The sequence below is a fragment of the Hylaeus anthracinus genome, unplaced genomic scaffold (assembly GCF_026225885.1).
Source record: "Hylaeus anthracinus isolate JK02 unplaced genomic scaffold, UHH_iyHylAnth1.0_haploid 11997, whole genome shotgun sequence".
Taxonomy (NCBI): domain Eukaryota; kingdom Metazoa; phylum Arthropoda; class Insecta; order Hymenoptera; family Colletidae; genus Hylaeus; species Hylaeus anthracinus.
In genome coordinates, this window is record NW_026534344.1 from 993,653 (window position 1) to 1,013,874 (window position 20,222).

The 20,222-nt window shown below is 34.9% G+C and overlaps 6 protein-coding genes across 9 annotated transcripts in view; 3 read left to right on the forward strand and 3 right to left on the reverse strand.

Moving 5' to 3' along the window:
- Positions 1-20,222, forward strand: part of LOC128889803 (venom serine protease Bi-VSP-like) — a 122,948-nt gene that overhangs the window by 21,572 nt on the left and 81,154 nt on the right. The window lies entirely within an intron of this gene.
- LOC128889809 (inhibitor of growth protein 1) lies at positions 405-2,876 on the forward strand. Its single transcript, XM_054147804.1, has 3 exons — positions 405-855; positions 1,044-1,247; positions 1,326-2,876. The coding sequence occupies exons 1-3, from the start codon at positions 720-722 to the stop codon at positions 1,901-1,903; spliced, it is 918 nt and encodes a 305-aa protein (XP_054003779.1). The 5' UTR covers positions 405-719; the 3' UTR covers positions 1,904-2,876.
- On the reverse strand, positions 2,977-7,118 carry LOC128889816 (ubiquitin-conjugating enzyme E2-17 kDa). 4 transcript variants are annotated; one of them, XM_054147818.1, is made up of 5 exons: positions 6,891-7,118; positions 6,542-6,802; positions 5,552-5,632; positions 5,259-5,463; positions 2,977-3,811 (listed from the first exon to the last, which is right to left on the reverse strand). In XM_054147818.1, exons 2-5 carry the CDS (start codon positions 6,583-6,585, stop codon positions 3,656-3,658), a joined length of 486 nt encoding a protein of 161 aa, XP_054003793.1. In that variant the 5' UTR covers positions 6,586-6,802; positions 6,891-7,118; the 3' UTR covers positions 2,977-3,655. The 4 variants fall into 4 exon arrangements, with proteins under 4 accessions (XP_054003793.1, XP_054003792.1, XP_054003791.1 ...); XM_054147817.1 differs by having other exon boundaries at positions 2,977-3,432; positions 3,650-3,811; positions 6,542-7,118; XM_054147816.1 differs by having other exon boundaries at positions 6,542-7,118.
- LOC128889798 (programmed cell death protein 2-like) lies at positions 8,164-10,213 on the forward strand. Its single transcript, XM_054147787.1, has 4 exons — positions 8,164-8,438; positions 8,630-9,060; positions 9,132-9,587; positions 9,660-10,213. Exons 1-4 carry the CDS (start codon positions 8,328-8,330, stop codon positions 9,922-9,924), a joined length of 1,263 nt encoding a protein of 420 aa, XP_054003762.1. The 5' UTR covers positions 8,164-8,327; the 3' UTR covers positions 9,925-10,213.
- LOC128889791 (complex I assembly factor ACAD9, mitochondrial-like) lies at positions 10,127-12,513 on the reverse strand. Its single transcript, XM_054147770.1, has one exon. It carries the CDS (start codon positions 12,254-12,256, stop codon positions 10,385-10,387), a length of 1,872 nt encoding a protein of 623 aa, XP_054003745.1. The 5' UTR covers positions 12,257-12,513; the 3' UTR covers positions 10,127-10,384.
- Positions 12,776-14,043, reverse strand: LOC128889811 (proteasome subunit beta type-5). The gene is made up of 5 exons (XM_054147808.1): positions 13,856-14,043; positions 13,605-13,761; positions 13,327-13,539; positions 13,015-13,248; positions 12,776-12,943 (listed from the first exon to the last, which is right to left on the reverse strand). The coding sequence occupies exons 1-5, from the start codon at positions 13,997-13,999 to the stop codon at positions 12,843-12,845; spliced, it is 849 nt and encodes a 282-aa protein (XP_054003783.1). The 5' UTR covers positions 14,000-14,043; the 3' UTR covers positions 12,776-12,842.

Below are 20,222 nucleotides of genomic sequence, written 5' to 3' on the forward strand. Positions count from 1 at the left end.
TTTAAATTCCTGATTCTCAATCGTTTCTGTATAATCAAACAATTTCATATTCATTATTATACATCATCAATTACAACCTTTAAAAAACTATCTTTTAAAATGCGATTAAACAAAGGTTATCAATTTGATATGAAATACAAATATCCCCAACCATTATTAAGCTTATTTCATTGTCATATTTTGTAACCACTCTCGAGTTTAGAAATATTTGTAAATATTTAATTATAAATGCTAGTTACGACACTATTACTTTTTCGATAATAACACATTCATAATTATGATTTCTTATATTGCATTTCTGTTGTAAATACTCAGTACAAAACTACAATTTGAATTTATGACAAACGTATGTTATGATATTTTATTGAAATCGTACATAAAACATTTTTGGAATTCAATAACTGAAATTTATAATATGCTTATATATATTTCTCTTCGAAAAGAAGTTGGCTGAACTCACTCATGGGTCCAGCAGCCATGTTTGATTCTCATGACAAATACAAATGGAGTATCCAAAAAAAGTCTCACAACAGTTTACTTGCGTTTGTTACGATTCGATTGAACCAGATTGGTATGGTTGTCAATTAATTGATAAACATATCTGTATAAATGCTGCTAAACGTTAGAAAAGTTGTCACGGCATCTTCGAAGATTTTATCAGCGATCGGACTGTTTTCATATTTTTTAACCGTTGAAGGAAATTCGTAAAAAGAGTGAATATGTTAAACCAAGCTGTAGTCGAAGCTCTATATTCCGCAACGTACATCGAGAATTATTTGGACTGTGTGGAAAATTTACCAAACGACTTACAAAGACACGTTTCCCGGCTCCGAGAACTTGATGCCACTTGTCAAAGTAATTAACGTTACGAAACATTAAAATAAATTTCTATACATTGTTGGAATAAACAGCGAATATAAATTGGAAACAGATTTTATGTTTTAAAGTGTTATGCTGTTATTGAGTAACTTAATACTGATATGTATGATTTATATTGCTTATGGGAACTTACAAATTACCTTTACTTTCTTAATTCCATATAGCATACCTACGTGAGGTGGATCAACAACAAGAAGCATTGAGAAATGACACAGACATGACAGTTAGAAGAAGAGCACTTTTAAGAGTTCAACAAGCATTGATTGCTGCCCAAGAAATAGGTGATGAAAAATTGCAAATTGTTCAGCAAGTTCAAGATCTCATAGAAAACAAATCCAGGCAATTGGACTTGGATTATCGTAATCTTGGTATGTTCCTTTGTTTGTATTAATTTTATGGGTGTTTAAAACATTATAATATTTTCTCTATGTTTGAACTCCTTACAGATTTTGGAAAAGAACAAGAGAGTAGCGAATCCACTCGTGAAACAAATGCAAATATTAATTCAAACACTTCTGGCAATACAAATAATTCTGAAAGACAAACCAAAAGAGCTAGGAGGACAAGAACAGAGACATTAGTTGAGTCCTCTAATGCATTAGACATGATTGTGATGACAGAGACACGTTCTAACTCTCTGTCTAATACAAGCAATGGGAATCAAAAGAAAACAAGTACTACTACTACTGGTAAGAAGAAGAAAAGAAAGGCTAAACAAGGTAATCAGCAAAATCAACATCGTGAAGACACTCCACCACCCCCAGAAGATGATCTTGCGATAGATCCTGATGAACCAACGTATTGTCTGTGCGACCAAATATCATATGGGGAGATGATATTGTGTGATAATGATCTATGTCCTATAGAGTGGTTCCATTTTTCGTGTGTTTCCTTAAGTACTAAGCCAAAAGGTAAATGGTTCTGTCCAAAATGTAGAGGAGATCGACCAAATGTTATGAAGCCCAAAGCACAATTTTTAAAAGAATTAGAAAGGTATAATAAGGAGAAAGAAGAGAAATCGTAGCAGGAGAAGTTGGTGAGAAATTTAAACTTTGGAAGACTTAATTAAAACGAAAGAAATCTTTTAAAACGTACTTTGTACATTTAAGTAAAATTTTTAAGATTCCATTAAATACACTGTTTGACTTGTGACAACCAATGAAAAATTTAATAGAAGTTTCATGAAACACTGAATGAAATTGATTCATTGTTAAATGTGTTATTGTATAGATATGCGTGTGAACTATCATCTAATCAACTATAATTTAAGATAAATTATATTTGTATAATATTCACTACTGTAAATATTGTGACAAGAAAATATTAAATGGTAACTATGAAATAGGTTATCTTGCTGATGTATGTTTCAAAATTTGTTTTCTATTTGTTACTTAAAAAAAAAAAATGCTGGTCTATATATTTTGAGCAATAATGTATCATGAATATATGCCTGTCACAATTTAAATAGCATAGCAGTATTAAACAAAAAATGGAAGTAATTTTTTTGTAATATAAATTGTTATAAATAAATTAGTTTAATAATTTCTTTATATGATTTTATTGCATAATTATCATCATATATGTTAAGTAACATTGGTAAAATTTGATTGTATTATTTATAAAATGTATAGTTGTATAGGAAATATTGTTACAGATTACTACCAGTGATTATCATGTATTTGATATAACATATACATGTACAAAAGAAAATGATTGAATCTCTAAACAACACTCGTATGTCCAATTTCGTTTTATGTACCTTTTCTGTTAGAATGAAAATATTTGTTGTATATAAAAATAATGTATTTTTAAAATACAAATTCTGCTTAGTATGTAATGTACACGTTTAACAAGCTATCATTTTTCGTAATTGAGTATGAACATAAGTAGCAAAACAAATTGTTTTATAAAATCAATTTGTCTCTTGCATAATTATACAAACTTTTTTTTATGAAACATGTTTATAAAAAATAAATTTAACGTTTCCATTACACTTACTGATTTTTATTACGGTAATCATTTTTACTCTTTTTATCCTTCCTTTCTGATAGGTTAACAAGCTATAATGAAAGGATACTAATTAGTATATACTGTTACTACTGTGGTTTCAGCTTTATTAGCAAGTTACAAATATTTAATAGTTATCCTTTCACAAAGTTAATTACTGTATTTAATTGTATGTATTATATTATTTATACACTGACGTATTTACCTTCTGTGTTCAAGAAAAAGCAAACTATTTTTCGATCTGTTTTCGTAGAATTATAAGTAGGCGGTGTTTCGTTAATATTTGAGTTTTTAACGGTTTAAAAATTATTTCGTAAAGGCCCTCTTACATTTAAATACAGCTGTTAGTTATAATGTAAATTAATGTTGCAAAGAGGAATTTATACGTATATTTTTTTATTTTTTGAATTTTGCTGTGTATGCGCCTAAATTCTAATTATAATGAGCAAAATCATACACATTTTACATATACTTATAGGTAATGATCACATATGTAAGTTCACAGTGCGATTTCGCATCACTCCAGTGCTCTACATTTTTACGTATCTGAAACACATTCGAAAGAAAATAAATCTTTTTTATTTATAAGTAATTAAATTAGCATCAATGGCTAGTTAGTATAGAAGTGATTTTTTGTAGAACAATGGAGGATTTGATGTATAGCTTTTACGGCACGGGAGAAAGTATTTCACGCCAAATTTATAGAAACGATACCGGAAACTGTACCCAAAGGAATCGTATGAAATTATTGAATGAATCATACTTAATGTCAGCGGGGATCTTCTGTGTAACTTTCTTGAAAGTTCAACCAAGACTGTTCAACAACAGTAGCTACTCTCTTCTCATATTCTCGTTTATTTTCTTGATATAATTGTGCCGCTAAAGAATTGGCTGGAGAGTTTGGATTTGGTTCATCCAAAAGGGACTGCAACAAATATTTTATAAAATTTAAGTACCTACAACATACAAATATCGCTGTGATATAACATAGGCTTCTTCTAACTGTAAATATCATAAAAGGTTAAAGAAAACCATTAAACTATAAAGTGAAATTATGCATTTATTATGTGTATGTATATATACATACATATATATATATATTTATTTATATATGCATATATGTATATATGTAATATGTATAAGTGAATTTACGTACTATATGAAGTACTAAAATTTTAATTGAAATATAATTCTGTGCTTGGAAAAAGCAATGCTTCATAGCACAGGAACAAAAGCGCCAAGTATTAATTATCCTCTAATGTTTAATATTACTAATTTCGTGTTATCGAATATCGAAATAAATAAATACACAATTTTATAATAATTTATTATTCAACATTGTAAAAATTCGGTCTAATGTTGCACATCGTGGTAGTTCAATAGAGCTTTAGGAAGAAACATGCTAATGTTTAGCGTTAGCTCCTTGGTAAGGCTGCACGTTCTCCACTGTATCTGATGGCTGTAGGTGGCTGATTGATGCTGCGACAGCACCGTGAAAACGCCTGCGACTAATCCACAAAACTCTGCTCCACGCAAGCCTTCACTCGCTTCTCGTACTCGCGTCGGTTCTCTTTGTACAGTTGTGCTGCCATAGAGTTGGCAGGTGAATTCGGGTTCGGGTCACTTAACAGCGACTGCAACCACATAAGTCGTACTCATTACACAATGTTTTCAATTACTTTTTCTTATGATGCATGGCCGTAATTGTAAGTAGATGATATTTTTTACTTGGTATTGGTGATTAGAAATACATTTGTGATCAGGTAAACAAATTACAAGCACAATTGTACACTAACATTATATATGCAAATAATTTTGGATTTAATGAACTAGACTTTGCTGAATTGCAACCGCTGTTAAGACAAAAACTTATGAATTTTTATGGTTTTTACAAGAAACACGAGAAAACAAAGAATTCCCCGTAAAACAACAAAATAATTAAGCATACTCTATTTCAATGATGTGCATAATAATGTATACATTTGATTAGTTATTTTTTTATTTTAGATTAAGTAACTGCCATGCAAAACATATTTGCAGTTTTTATACGAGAAAATAATATTGTATTACAGGATTAAAAATAATACAAGAAAAAATTGTAATCGTGTCTTATTTATTATTAGTATATTTTAAATTAATTTTTTAAAGAGATACCGATCATATATTCCCTTATACTTACTGTTACAAACTGAATGAATCATCAGTTTGTAAGAAATTCAATGCGTAATATGTAATTATGAAATACATGCAAAAATGAGGACTTTACATAAAAACAATCAAAATAAAAAACAAACAAATAAAAATTTGGATAAACAAGTACTTTTAACACATTGAACTATAAAGTAAAGTGGATTAATGAGCATTTGGTGTACCTGTATGGATGTTAGAATAGCAGAGACATCGTAAGTAGGGCTCCAACGATTCTGTAGTATGTCAAGACAAATGCCTCCATCAGCATACACATTAGGGTGAAACATCTTACTAACAAATCTCACTGTAGGTGGTTTATTTGGATATTCTTCTGTAAATTCTATTGTAAGTTTGAAGGTACCATCTTCGAATGGAGTGTCATGTGGTCTAAAAGAATAATTGATTTTGGCTTTAATGTAAAAAAATATTCAAGTGAAAGTAATTGTAAGTAATTATTACATTTGTTTTATCTTACCCGAATATAACTGCATTCCATATCAAAATATTATTGTCTGTTGGTGCTCCTGATACTCCAGTGGGTGGGTCTTCCTGTAATCTATTCACAAAAAATTTTCATTATGAACCATCAAAACATACGAATGTGTTTGATGGATACAATTTGTAATATGGAATATTTTCTAAACAACTTTCATAAAATCTTTTGATTTATCAAAGAGATTGCTTTGTGTAAATATATATTTAGCTTTCTTACGAATCTCAATGTCACATCAATGTCTTTTGATATAAAACATGTTTTAATGATGTTCTATACATACATCAACAGCAAGTCTGAATGTTTTTATGCATCTTATCACTCGTTATATATACTACAAGACAAAGCAACCAAAGCAAAAAGTAATAAGAATTACATATAAATACGACTATACGATAAATTACTTGATAATTAACAATATTAAATGGTATTAGTTCAGCTAGATATCATTGTTTTTTTTTTGTATTGATTATATATACAACAATTTACTTGGAAAAAAAATAAAAGTAAACACACCAGCAATGCATACTGTTTTTCTAAAACGAGTACTTATTCAACTGAAGAGAGGTTACTACAGGTCAATCTAATATTTATGAGAATCAATAGGGAGAAGTCATAATATAAACAAAACGATTCTCGATCACAATCCGTCCGCGATTTCCTCAACATTTCCGAAATCGCGACGAAAAATGCCTCGCGAATTCGTCAACGAACCATCGAAAGGTTTGGATGGGAATACAAATGAAACGCAGTAAACGATTACAGATTCCTAATAATAACTTCTTCATGAGACGGGTCACAATGACGTTCGAGCATCGTATAAACCTTCCTATACGATTCTCGTCCCGTTAAACGGTTCTGGCCGCGTAGAAAGGTTACAAGCGAGCGAAATTGTGAATACAAAATACCATTTATAATGGCGGTACACGATACGCAAAAGTCATGACATAAGAATCTTAAGATGCACGATACCTCTTAAAATCTCTCATTAGTCTCCTTCTTGCGGGGGTAGACATCCCTCACGAATGGGCTTGTCGCTCCCAAATCGTTGATACGGATAGTTCTAGAACGTTTACGATGTCGTCCACACCTTACGTTAATGCTATACTTCAATAAAAGTAATCACAGCTCCGACACAACGGTTAGCTTCGACGACCTCGTCACATATACGAGAACGCCAGTTGTTTCTGCTGCGTACGTCTTTGCCTTTTGTCAGTCCGAAGGCCACCCTATCTGTACAATACCGTTATAGGTTGTTCAAAATTAGTTCTGCCCAACAGGTTTTCGATTGGCACTCGATCGTCTATCGATATTTTGACACCTTGAATTTTCACCGTCGCTCGTGGAAAAGGCCACCAGCATAAACCCTACGTAACGATCACCCTGTGAAATTCGTTCACCGGACTGCCAAACCACAGACAGCTGGATAGATATACGGAGGGGATAAAGAATGAACTGTTTTGCGCATGACGTCACAAACTAAAATTGGACAACCCAGCCAATAGTTCGAAACCCTGAATTCGTTGTTCGATTTAAATTGATTGTCGCGATCTTTAGAAAGGTAGGCAAAGAGAACGAACGATGTACAGACATACGACGAAATGTGTTTGTTAATCTTTTTTATAGTTATTGTGGTACTATATGGACATCTATAGTTTATCCAGCGCAGAGAAGTTTGAGTAAATAAAACCACGTGACTGCTACGGAATCGCATTGGCCCATTGTCACTAGTTAGAAATGTATCGTAGATCGACTTATCGTGGGTCGGTACATGTATTTTTATTTCTATTACTTTGTTTGATACCTTTATATATTCTCATTTAGGGACTCTTTTACTACAACGCTGTGATTATTATTATAAATCAAAGCTAGAAAACTTTTTGTAGTAACAATTCGAATCTGTCTAGACCCTTGTATTAGAAACTATTTTAGGGATTCTCTAGTTGAGAAACGAGAGCTGTTATTGGATGGAATGGGTGTATCCAGAAAGGTCACCGTTCGCTAAGCCACTCTATAGCGAGTTTAGAATAAGTAGCGCCATCGGTGGCAAAACGCCCAAGTTTGTAGTAGAAAATAGTTCCCACCGCCCCTGTAAGACAACGCCACCAATGCTTTTGCTCAATTATTCTTTATTTTTCGTAAATTCATAGTTAATACGATTCTTTGATTCATAACGCTACAATATATTAGTTTTTAGGTCAAATCTATCATTTTTATAAATAGTTATTTAATGCAGCAATAGGTAATAAACCCTTTAGTTAGTAGCGTCATCAAGCAGCAACAGTGGGAACTAGTTTTTACTACAAATTTGGCCGTTTGCCCACCGATGGCGCCACTAAAATTAAAACCTGCTCACAGAGCGGCTTACTGAGCGGCGGCCTTTGCGAAGGCATCCACTACGGAAGTGTGGACTCCAAATTACGAATTAGGAATATTCGTATAATTCACGAAAGATGGAAACGAATAATCAGATTCGTTTTTCATTCAATCAGAAAATTTCATAATGTAGCCTGTATTGTACGCATTACGAGTAAATTATAAGGACAAAAGATGATTTTTTTTACGTAATATTTGCTTATACATGAAGCATTCCAAAATCGATAATGGAACAGGATACTATTAAAAGCGCACGCGTGAACTGTGATACTGATGCTTGTCAGCTGTCCACCGCTGAATACAACGTTGTATTGAGAATTGAAGTATTCTTTGTCCTACTACGAAGTCTTCCAATGAAGAAATATAGTTTTAATCAGACTTAATGGCTTGTGATAATCGGACGAAAGTATACTTGGGATACGAAGATGAATACGTTACTGATAAGCACCGGTCCAGTATCAATTTTATGACAAATAAGATCGGCGGATTTCCAGTAAGTGGTTGTTTTACATTTAAAGCCAATCAAATCGAACGCGTGGCAAATTTGAAATTGTAACTAAATTCTTCAAAAAATGATACATCACTTTTTAACTTAATCATGCCAAGTATTTCACATTTGTAACGTTATAACTATTAGGTCTACTATAGCGTAGACCTAATTAAGTATATCATTATTGTTCGTAGAACTGTCACGAGAAAACTACATTGTCGTTACCGCAATGTAGATTATGTGGATTACATCAGCTCCTGGCACTTCAGCTGTATGTTCCATTAGATAATTCTAAGTATCATCGAACGCTTTATATTTTCGCATGTATAAATCCAAACTGCTGGAATCAAAATGAAAGTTGGACTTGTATAAGGGTGCAAGTGTTAGAAGACGAATGTAAAACAAATGCTTTAGACAGTAGCAGTGTAAATGTGCCATCAACAACGTCATGGTTATCGGATGCTGATGATTGGGGTGATAATTTAAATGACAATTCTGAAAAAAATGGGAATAATTTATTGAGCAACAATGCTATAAAATTGAATTTTTCCCTGAGAAGAGAAATAGATGAAAATATCAGGGAAGAATTATCTGTACTACATGTTGATGATCCTAATGCAAATAGGTAGGTGCCTGTTGTTTTTTTAATTCACTCAGAAATGTATGCAGTCACTGTTTAAATGTAATCTATTTTAGTCCAGCAAGTGTAGAATCTCCAGTTGGAATAGGTGCTGTAGGTAGATTAGATTCACCTCAGGCATCCGCTGAAATTGATGGAGAAGAAAGTGAAGTTGTCTGCATCGATACTCCAACACAGCCTCAATGTGATTTAATTAGTTTGTTGCATGATGTAACTCCCTTTCCTATTCAATTGGAATCAAATACAGAAACCAAATTTTCATTTGTTGAAATATTCCTTTCTGTGGAAGAAGAAGATCGTGGTACAGATGTACCACAACATGTTTGTGATTTACTCCTTGAATACCAATACAGGAATCCAGATTTATCTACAAAATCTGTAGCAGACTTGGACGAAAGCAAGACTACAGAAACAGCTACAGAGAAATATGAAAAGAGCATTCCTATGCATGGAGATGAAATGTTTCACAACTTTGTTTCTCAAATACAAAAGAATCCTGGTCAGCTTTTGCGGTAAGGAATCATTTTACATGTCATGTATATTATTGCAATATTTTTAAATTTATAGTTCATTTTATATTTCAGATATTCACGAGACAATTCTATGCCATTATTATTGTATCCTATTAGTGGATGTGTCGGAAGATGTCGACATTGCGGCAGTGAAATGACATTCGAACTTCAAATTTTACCTACATTAATTTCGAAATTAATACTTCAACCACGAACTGAAAAGAATTTCCAAATTGAATTTGGTACTGTTTTAGTTTATACTTGTGCCAGAAGTTGTTGGTCCGCGACAGATTTATACAGGGAAGAGCACGTTATTGTTCAAGCAGAGAGGTTATAGTGATAGTACAATTGAAATAAATTTAATAGAATTTTAAACTTTCGATATTAGAGAAATTGTAGTTACATCGTTTTGGTTGCAAAATACCGTCCATCCTTCTGCATATACATTAGAATTCCTGATAATGAATGATGCATAAAAATAAAGTTTTAATTCCAGGTGCAAATTCATTCCATATACCTTTTTAAAGATTATACTAGGACAGTTGTGAAAGTTATTTTATTTTTATGTAGTTTAAGAAAAACTGTACATTGCTATTCATACATAAATACAGAAACTTTAATGGAAATATGTTTACTTATTCTATAATTTATTGTATTTATTTATACAGCATTATATCAACAAAATTCGTTTATGTATATATATATGTGTATGTATGTTTCAACTATGAAAGCTGATTTATAAATAGTAATGTAAAATTAAAATGCAATGAAATCTCTGCATTGTATTGGTTAATCATTTAAAGAGTCCTACTTAAAGGATGTTCCAACGGATATTGACGTTGTTGGTATGCCGTATCACTCATATTTACACGAACGTAATCTGCATTCAATGATTCTCCTTCTTCAATTTCTTTTTTAATAGTAGTCATATTTTTTATCAAACCATATGACAAACACACTGTCATACTTTTTTCAATATCTCCATTTCGAAGACCGATATTATATGATCTTGATGAACGTGATAAATTAGCAATTCCTGCATATATCTCTGTCAACATTTCAGTGACTCTGATGAGTTCTATTTGGTGCTTTACAATATCTGCTCCATGGTGCTCAAGTAGTGTTCGAGTAACTTGATTAAATGATTTAATAGCTTCTTCAAGAAAATAACCAGCTAATTTCAATGATGGATGAACATTGGCTTTAATTTCTATCTTAGATGCAGATAAGTTTAAGAAATCTGATATAATAGCAAAAATAGGGAATTTAGTAGCATTTCGCTTTTTATATATATGGTTATGCACAAATTGTCCCAAATGTTTGAAGAGACTTGTAGCTACATATACACTTGCATCCACATTGTTTGAATCCATTGTTGTTAAAGCTAAGGCATCATGAAATGATTGTATATAAAAACTGTTGTTTAGGTAACTCTGTGCACCCACCAATTGTAATCCTAATTGAATGCTTTTCAAACATTGATTTGCACAATATGTTTCAGTAATGATTCTTTCAAGTTGAACATCTGCATTTTCATATGCATCTGCTAATCCACTTGTGAGATATGCCATACTTTCCATAGTATACAAAGAAAAGATTGAATCAGATATTACTTTTCTTACAGCACCAAACTCATGGTAATTTCTATCAAAGTGCTCTAGTTCTGTGACATCTGTTGTTAATTTGTTTATGAAATTTCGTAAAATACTAATAGCCTGCGCAGATATATTTTGTCTTCCAGGTGTTAACAAGTCTAACATCAGGTCAAGTGCTTTGCCGGGTTCACCAATTACATTTTTATTAGGTATCAATGTATTTTCAAATGCTATTGTACATGTGGGTATATCATGACGTCCAATTGTTTCATATACTTCAGTACAAGTTACACCTCCAAATTTTTTTTCAACCAGAAACAGAGATATTGATTCTCGGCTATAAATATTTCCTGTTAGACTATGTGCAAAGACGAAGAAAAGATTGGCATTCGTTCCATTAACAACAAATGATTTTTTACCACTTAATGACCAAGAATTTTCTTTGGTTGGCACAGCTTCACATTTCATATTATTAATATTTGTCATATTATTATCTTCTTTAATACATACTGTAGGAATAATTTCACCACTCATAATTTTTGGTAAATATTCAAGTTTCTGGCTGACTGAGCCATACTTTGAAATTATTTGTATGGGTATGATGTGATTTTTTACTATATAGGTACCCAACCATGGTATCGTACTAAGTGTTTCTATAAGTTTTAACGATTCTGTTTCCAACAGATTTAAACCACCGTTTTCTTCGTCAACGTAAGCTCGAAATACCTCGAGATCCCTGAGGTATCCCAGAAGGTTTTCTTTATCCAACTTTTTATTTGGGTCAGTACAACTTGAAATATAATCTTCAATTGGCTTCAACCAGTTAAAAAATTCTTTATATCTATAAAAAGGTTGCGTTTCAGGATAACTGAGAATACTTTGATCAAACTTTCCTAAGATTAAACTCTTCAGAAATTGTTCTTTTTCCGGCTTTTTCTCTCTATGAGGTGAAAAAACAGTTTCTAGGTTATATTCATCTTTGGATTTCGTTGTCTGTCGCGTGTTCCTTTTTAATAAATAATTTGAGTTAACATTTAGAAATTTCTTGATTTGCAATGACTGTCGTACAAGCATTATTGAATGTCAAAGGAACGTGAAAAGTCGAAGGATCAGTAAACACTGAACGCGTAAGAAAGAAAACAACAACGTTCTACGACTTTTCGTTCGCGTTCATCCACTTGTGTACATATGTATATACATGCATTTGCATACATAGCACGTATTACTTACGTATATATTGCTTTCTATATAAAGTAGTTATAAACGTAATATCTTAATTTTCTTATTTCTTGGCGTCACACAACTCGGTTTCACTTTCGGACAAATTTTATTTCACGTGCAATATGACTAATCAAAATTTAATTTATTTCTCTTCTAGATAGAAAAATCATTTCTTTTCATAAACAATTCGAAAACCGTTCATGTCCGTGAAGTATTTATATTATAAATGAAATAATTATCAAACGAGTGTTAAATTAATATGCCTAGTAAATAATTATTTTCAAGTTTCCCTAGCTATGAAAAAGTATTTCTGAGAAAAGAATATTAATGCAGAAAATACATGAATGGTTTTTTGTATAATATATCAAACAATTTTGTTTATAGAAATCGATTTTATTAAAGGAAACATTTGACAGAGTACAATGATATTTAATTCCTATTAGTTGACATCTTTTTGCTTCTGTTCTTCATACTTATAATGAAGGTCTTTACAATCTTCATCAGAAATATGTACCCAGCCTGTTGATTTCATATGATAAACTGTAAAGGAGAAATATATTAGTATTTTAAATGCATACTGCCGATATTTTTTTGTTTGTATCATTACACACCTCTTATAATACCACCAGAGTAAGCATCTCTGTGGGTGGCATGGTAAATGGATCGTCTGCCCAGTTCATAAGCTTCTTCATCAGATAAATCCCAATTATAACCAGAATCTAGAGCACCAAATGCATAGATTGATCCTGATCCTACGCTAAAAACTTTCCCTGGTGTACGAGTACCTTCTGAATCCACATAATACAAACTAGGTCCTCTTTTGTCCCATCCAGCAAGCATCATACCTGTTAATCAATATTTTATTGACTATCTTTATTAAAAAGAGAGAGAAGTATTGGTTACTTTACAAAGTATAAACTCACCAATGCTCAATCCCATTCCTTTGTAATTATATATCATATTAGACAAAAGTTTGCTAGCAGCTGCAATAGAAATGCGTTCTCTGTTTCTCAATTCATACATGCGACATTCTTTTGCCAATACTCTGTCCCAGTAGACACAGTCTGCAGCACCGCCAGCCAAAGTTCCAAGAAGATAGTCATTAATTTCGACAATCTTCTTCATAGTGGAAGAACCTATAAAAAAGATTGTATAGATTTTTCTGTGATTTGTTGGGCTCACGTAAATATTTAAAATATACCAATAAATTGGCCTCCTGTTGCACGTGAATCAACAGCAAGAACAATACCGCCTTTGTATTGAAAACCCAATGTGGTAGTTCCATGATCAAATTTAATCTTGATATGTTTTCCAGTTTCATCTGTTCCTTCTGTGAGGCGAGCCAAGTTTTCTGCTGGCTAAATCAAAAACATTTAAAAGAGTATGATGTAGCAAATTTAAATGTAGAATGGTACGAACAAGCAAAAAATTTGTCTTAAATAATTTACTAACGTTTACGTAGGGTGGTACAGCCAGCTGTGCATTGTTAATGAAATTCCTGCTGTAAGCTTGAATTTCCTGCGAAAAATAATTCTTCTCGCGTGTTGCATTAAAATCAACAAATGAATTGAGACCGCAAACTTCAGCGAGCGCCATTTTTGTGGTAGTCTACTGTCGAATGCTTGTCATCTTGTTAATTCAGCAAGATCTCGATAGTGGGCGCATTTGGTGTAACGTTTCCTAAACTTGCCACTAGAGTACAAATCGTAGCCATTTTCTTTTATCAGGTCGATTCGAATATTGGCGTCCCGCAGTGTCTCCTATTTAATTGTAGAAATTCATTAGTGTTTCGAAACTATTCCATTTATTCTAAACTGGGTAAATACATAAATCCCACGCGTTGGGACTGGAGTACTCGATGTATCATTTAACATGTAAGTATAAATTATATAAGTTATGTATTATTTTTATAGTTCATTATACGAGTAGCTTGATCGTAGAATATACAGGGTAGGCCGCGTATCATTTATTCTATCGACTTCAGAATCCATTTATTTCATTTCCCGCGTAAATGTATGGTACAAAGGGACTTTCAGCACACTTAGTTCCGATTCTTTCCGTTACTAGCGCTGCAATCATATTTCAGTTTCAATCGATAACTCGACAAGTTGCAAGTGGAAAATAAAATTTCATAGAAATGTACGAGTTGTTGACTCGTAACTTTGCCTCGTGAAACGTGTCAATCATCATATTGTTTTTGCCTCGTTGCCTCGACAGGAATTCGAAGAAATCCTAGAAGCCAAACAAATGTTTTCTTTTACCAACCTTTCATCAGCACGTAGAGGGCTTCGTCACCGTCGACTTGCAGGAATCATTGCACGATGGCGCTCGAGGTACCAATATGTCCGCCGTGCAGCATCATTCGAAAACGAAACTACGCTTTGAATCAGGGAAGTTGTGTGGACAGCAGCAGATATAGGGCAAAGTAAATATTGTCAACTTATCGATAATAGCGTATCACATTCAATATCTCCGTACGTGAAACTATAAACGTACACGATGCGAGTCTATGCGTGCCTTCGTCTATTATTCGTGTATCGGTGAAACGTGTCCCGATCGTAACCTAACTCTACCAACACGCCGATATGTGTTCGTTGCAATGACGATTCGTTTCACAGTGAGCTAACAAGACACACAAACGGCCTATTATTGTTGGTCGATTACTCGTATCAAGAAAAGATACGAAGGTTTCAGTAGGAAAAAAAGGTAAACTATTCCTTGGTAGTTTTCGTTTCTGATCTCAAGCGTAGTTGACATATCGTTCCACGTGGAGGCGTACTCCACGGTCTATGTATCGCGTGATTTATAGCGTTAAGATAATGAAAAGCGAGGGCACGTCACAATTTTGATACTACTTTAGAGCGCAAAACATGCTCGATGTTTCGGGCCGAGGCGTTGGTTGAATATCATCGTCGCGTATTATTTTGCTCGCGGGGTCAGTGATATGACGTAGGACATACGATGGGGTCACGTGTACGGGGGTAAGGCACTTTACCGTGCTCAGCCATTGGTCTGTCCTCCGATCGCACCACCCATACCCGCGCGACGTTATCCCCATACACGATGATGTATAATTGCATATTTTCCTTCGCGATTCTTTGGTAAGGCGGTCGATGTTTGCCCGCCATGGAACGACGATAACGATAACATTCCTCCGTTCTTCTCTAGCCCCCGTTATCGTCGTTGTACGATCCCTTTTCCAAACGAGTGGATACATTGGGAGAACGAATCGTGTTGGTTTAGAACTAGGGCTGAGACATATTCAACTTTTCTCCTGTTCAAATAATTTCTACGCATAAATTGTCAGATTTGTTTATCTTTTATTGTTTTTCTTTTGTTTAATTTGCCATACGAGTAACGATCATGGAGATATATCTGCATGGTAGCGTTTCGAGTGTTCGTTTCGTTTTTCTGAAATACTCGAGCAGGTCTCAGCGTGTCCATTCGTCGTAAGTAATCGCGCGCTATTACGTCGGACGCGATTATCATCTTAATATCGTCTTTTTTCGTTTATTGTCGCGTTTCGGTGAAGGTACGAGAGCGTAGGTATACGAGTACTACGTAGTACGAGCGATATCACAGATAAGAGGCGATAATGATCTCGCATTATACACGAGACACCATCGAATTCCGAACAGATCTTTGTTCTGCGATACATGCATAATTCAGATCGACCTGCACGGATTCAACGAATCCACTGTGTTTCTGTGTTTCTGTCTTTTTCTTCTTTCCTCTCTAGAGTATCAGGAAGACGAAATTAGTATCTTTATCAATCGACCTAATGGGACAGTGGTGGTCAACCTTCTGTACCTTACAATTAAATTATATCTTATATTATTTAGACAACACATATATTGTCATCATATTATTTCAACAATGTTCAAGAAAATTAATACAATTTTTCTTTTTTTGTACTAGGGATAACCGAAACTGGATGGTTCACTAGTGTTTTACGAGGAAGATAGCCTCGCGGCTTCTAATTAGCGTGATTATTTTATGAAAACTTTCCGACTAATCTTCCGACGAGGTCATGTCATATTTTAGTTGGCCGTATTTTTTCGATGGTTGTCTGAATCTTCTTCTATTGACCGTATCGCAGATAAAATATTCTTAATTTATGAATGGCAAAATAGGAAAGTCGCGTGTTTTTAAAAATAACACGTATATGGATGAATCATCGACGAAAATTAGGAATGCTCTCCCAGATCTAAGTATCAATTGCATAACCAGAACACGTGATCAAGTGTTATCAAAACATAGCACGTTAATCTTTTCATTTTAATTTATTAGCAAGGATAAAGAAACGTTTCATCAGCGATCTATATGCTAGAATATAAAGGATGTTTCAAAAAGGGCTTAAAAGATGGGTTTTCAAGAGTTACAGAATGATATATATGATATTTAGAATGTAAAGGATTTTCCAAAGAAAGCTTTGGAGAGGGAGGGAGGCTGTCAAGAGTTATGGAATAATTTATACAACATTTAGAATGTAAAGAGTTTTCCAAACAAGGCTTTGGAAGAGGACTTTCGAGAATTACAGAATGACATATAGAGATATCTGGGTATCCACAAAGATGGTACGGTTAACAAGACCGTCGGATAAAGCGTTCGATAATACGAGAACGCATATGATGTTCGAATGGAAGCTGCCGGTATTATCGGGTTTTGAGGGTCGACGGGGTCGATGATGCGACGCAAGATTCGATAAGTTAAAACCGTTCTCGCGTTCTAGCGCGATCACGATTTTCCGTGGCGTCTCGTCGCTGACGATGGGAGCTCCAATCTGGCTCTTGCTAAAGATTCGAAACTTCCAACATTTAACCATGGAAACTTGATGTTCAAGTCTCGATAGTCTTCAAGCTTAGATAGGCTTTATAATTTTCAACTAATCATGAATTCATGATCACATGACCTGTAGTTAATTTAATAGCATTTTAATAGCTGTTTAAATGTTAATAGACTGTTGCATATATAAATGTTGTGCTAGATTGACGTTTCCCCCAAACATTTGTTCACACTTGTACAGATTTGTGTGGATTGTTAATGAATCATACTTATGCAATTGATATTATTGCACTGCTTTCTTCTTTTGTTTGTAGATAACGCTACTCTGAACAAATTAATTTCCTTATGGTGTACATAACACGTACATTTCCTCACGCAGTATGTCTTTATCCTTTGACCGATCAACAAATTCTGCTTTCCTTTTCCCCACATGTTCGCCCGGCTGGTTTTGGCGAAATAGCTAACCGTGCAGAGCTCCTTTCGTACGAGTCTTCCACTTTATCTCGCGGTTTCTCCCGTGGTCGCGCGACTCATTGAAAAATCGTGGACGTAAAGTCAACGTAAGGGAACGATAATAGCCATGTCGGAAGCGCTGGCGATTAAATCGCGGCGAGCAAACAGTATAATAGCCTATCGTGCAGATACGCGTTCGCGCGAACTTCGACACGGGCAAAACATGTTTTCAGTGGTGTTGTTATAAATTTTCGCTCGATGTTAGTTTCCACGTCACGGTGCAATTTTTTTCGGCGATACCGTTGACTTTGCCTGTCGCGTCAATCACGGGTGACGCTTCTATTTACTATTGCGAACGATACTGGGAAGATTGTTATTGTTGTTAGCAGACGATTTAACGCAATCAATGAAGTACTTGTGTGTAGTGCTGCTGTTGAAGAGTATATCACAGACCCTTGTGGCATTTTGATCAAGTAGCTAGATGTAGTTAATCGTTTTTTCTGTTCAAACTGCCTTACCTCTTACAAATTCTATTTTCGGAAACCTCGAAGCTTGGACAGCATCGGAGAATTATTAGAGTTTAATTAACGTATAAATCCATCTTTCCCCCTTAGGAAAAAAAGAATTAAACACTTGAAGCTTCTGTAAAACCACGCGAGTCACCAATCAATCTCATCGACGCGCCTGTAGGCTATTAACGGGAAACTTTTCGCTACTCTAACAGCACCTAGATACGCATATATCTAAATCAACCGCGATAAAACTTGCATTGACATACGACGTCGACGTCACATGACCGTACAGCGATGATTCACGACGATCAGCGAGGCGAAAAGATGCTGGTTCGTGTCATTGTCGGGGTTCAACGTTCAGTCAGCGCAAGGACGCGAGCTTTGCCTTTAGGCTCGAATCACTTACGGAGGCCGAACGAGACGTTTCGTTACTCTTATCAGAAACGAGAGAAACTAGCTGACGAGTAAAAAAATAATTGGGTCCTTGGCTGTTGGCACCTACACGTGCCGCGTAACTGCGCGCATTCCGTTTCCTTTGTTACGCGAATCGTTCGCGTTCCTCGCTGAAATGCTAAAATTAAACCGCGGTATCTTTGCCACCGAGGTAATCTCTCTTTGTACGCTATCTGAGGTTACTTTCAAAAAAGTTTCTCCCGTTCGAAACGGTCGACTCGATACCGAAACCGTATCAACGTTGCATAATTATTTATTTCAAAGCCCATCCGTCGAGAAGATGGGAACGCAGCCAACGCTGACTGTCAATCACTCTTTCTTTCTTATATTTGTCAGCGTAGTGTAGGACTGGGAAAAAATTGTTTTGGAGTAGTTGAAAATTGGGTGATAGGACGTCTGGTGATTAGTCTTTTAAAAAACTCTGGTAATCGGTGATGTTTCTTGTTTGTCTTTGGAAGTAAGAAAGATATTAAAATTTCTTCATGTGCGAGAACAGACAGTTTTGTTTGCCTTTCTTTAGAAATAAAGTATAGTAACCATAGAAAAAAAAAGAGGTTCTTGAAATCTTTAATTATCTCAAATCAGTATTAAATTATACAATACACGAAATGACTGACAAATCGTAACATTCGAAAAATAAATCTGAAACGAAATATAGGTTTCGTTGCTCCGAGATATCAGAACGCTTCATCGGTAGAAAACATGTACAGTGATTATAGCTTAGATTACTTTATCCACCAACGAATCTTGTAATTGAATGCATGGTATCTATGCATTCGATCAAATTGAGGGTCGTTAGCAGTTTCGTCCCACGAGAAGGGGTCGCGCATTTGCAACACTGGTGCAAATAATCGCGTGCCAAATTGGTTAATTAAGATTAGGCCTCTTTTGTTCTGCCGCGTTTTCGTAACACATGAATTTTCATAGACCGAATAACTGAATCTCAATTAGATTCCACCTGAGAGTACCTCTTTAAAGTTCGTGATACCACGAGTTACGTGTTGCAACAGGTGTTATTGTTTTGATAAAACACAAACAGGCGCGTTTTAAGAAATGTGCAGACACCGAGGTCACGAGTTATACTAAGCTGTGGCTAAACGAATCCATAACAATAAGATTAAAATTATTTTCTTTTCAGAAAGCTCAAGGGTAGTCTTAGAAATTAAAGCAAGACGTAGTTCGTTCTTAAGGAATCGTTCGTTCTTAGGATCAGATTCGTGGCATTTTGGAGAGCCACGGTTGCCTATTATCTATCACGAATCGTGCCCAAGGAGGATGCAATAGCGTTCGTTGCGTCAGCGCGGAAAACGTTCGAGAGAGCTACCCCTCAACTAAGCAGCGTTTGATAACACGTTTCGCCGATTCGGTGGACGCTCGTTTCGAGCTTCACACCGTCGCGTCGTCCAGACATGCAAGCCAACAGGCGTAATTTCACGTTGCTCGGTGTACGCACTTATTCCGCTCGAGTGACGATTCGACTCGGTAATGATCGCGCTGCGGTAATTACGCAACGGGGGTAGAACGTTGAGTAAGAGACGAGGTGAAGGTGAGCAGTTGGTAGCGAGAGCGAGCAACGGTACAAACTGCAGCTGATCGCTGGCCACGGTGGGTGGAAA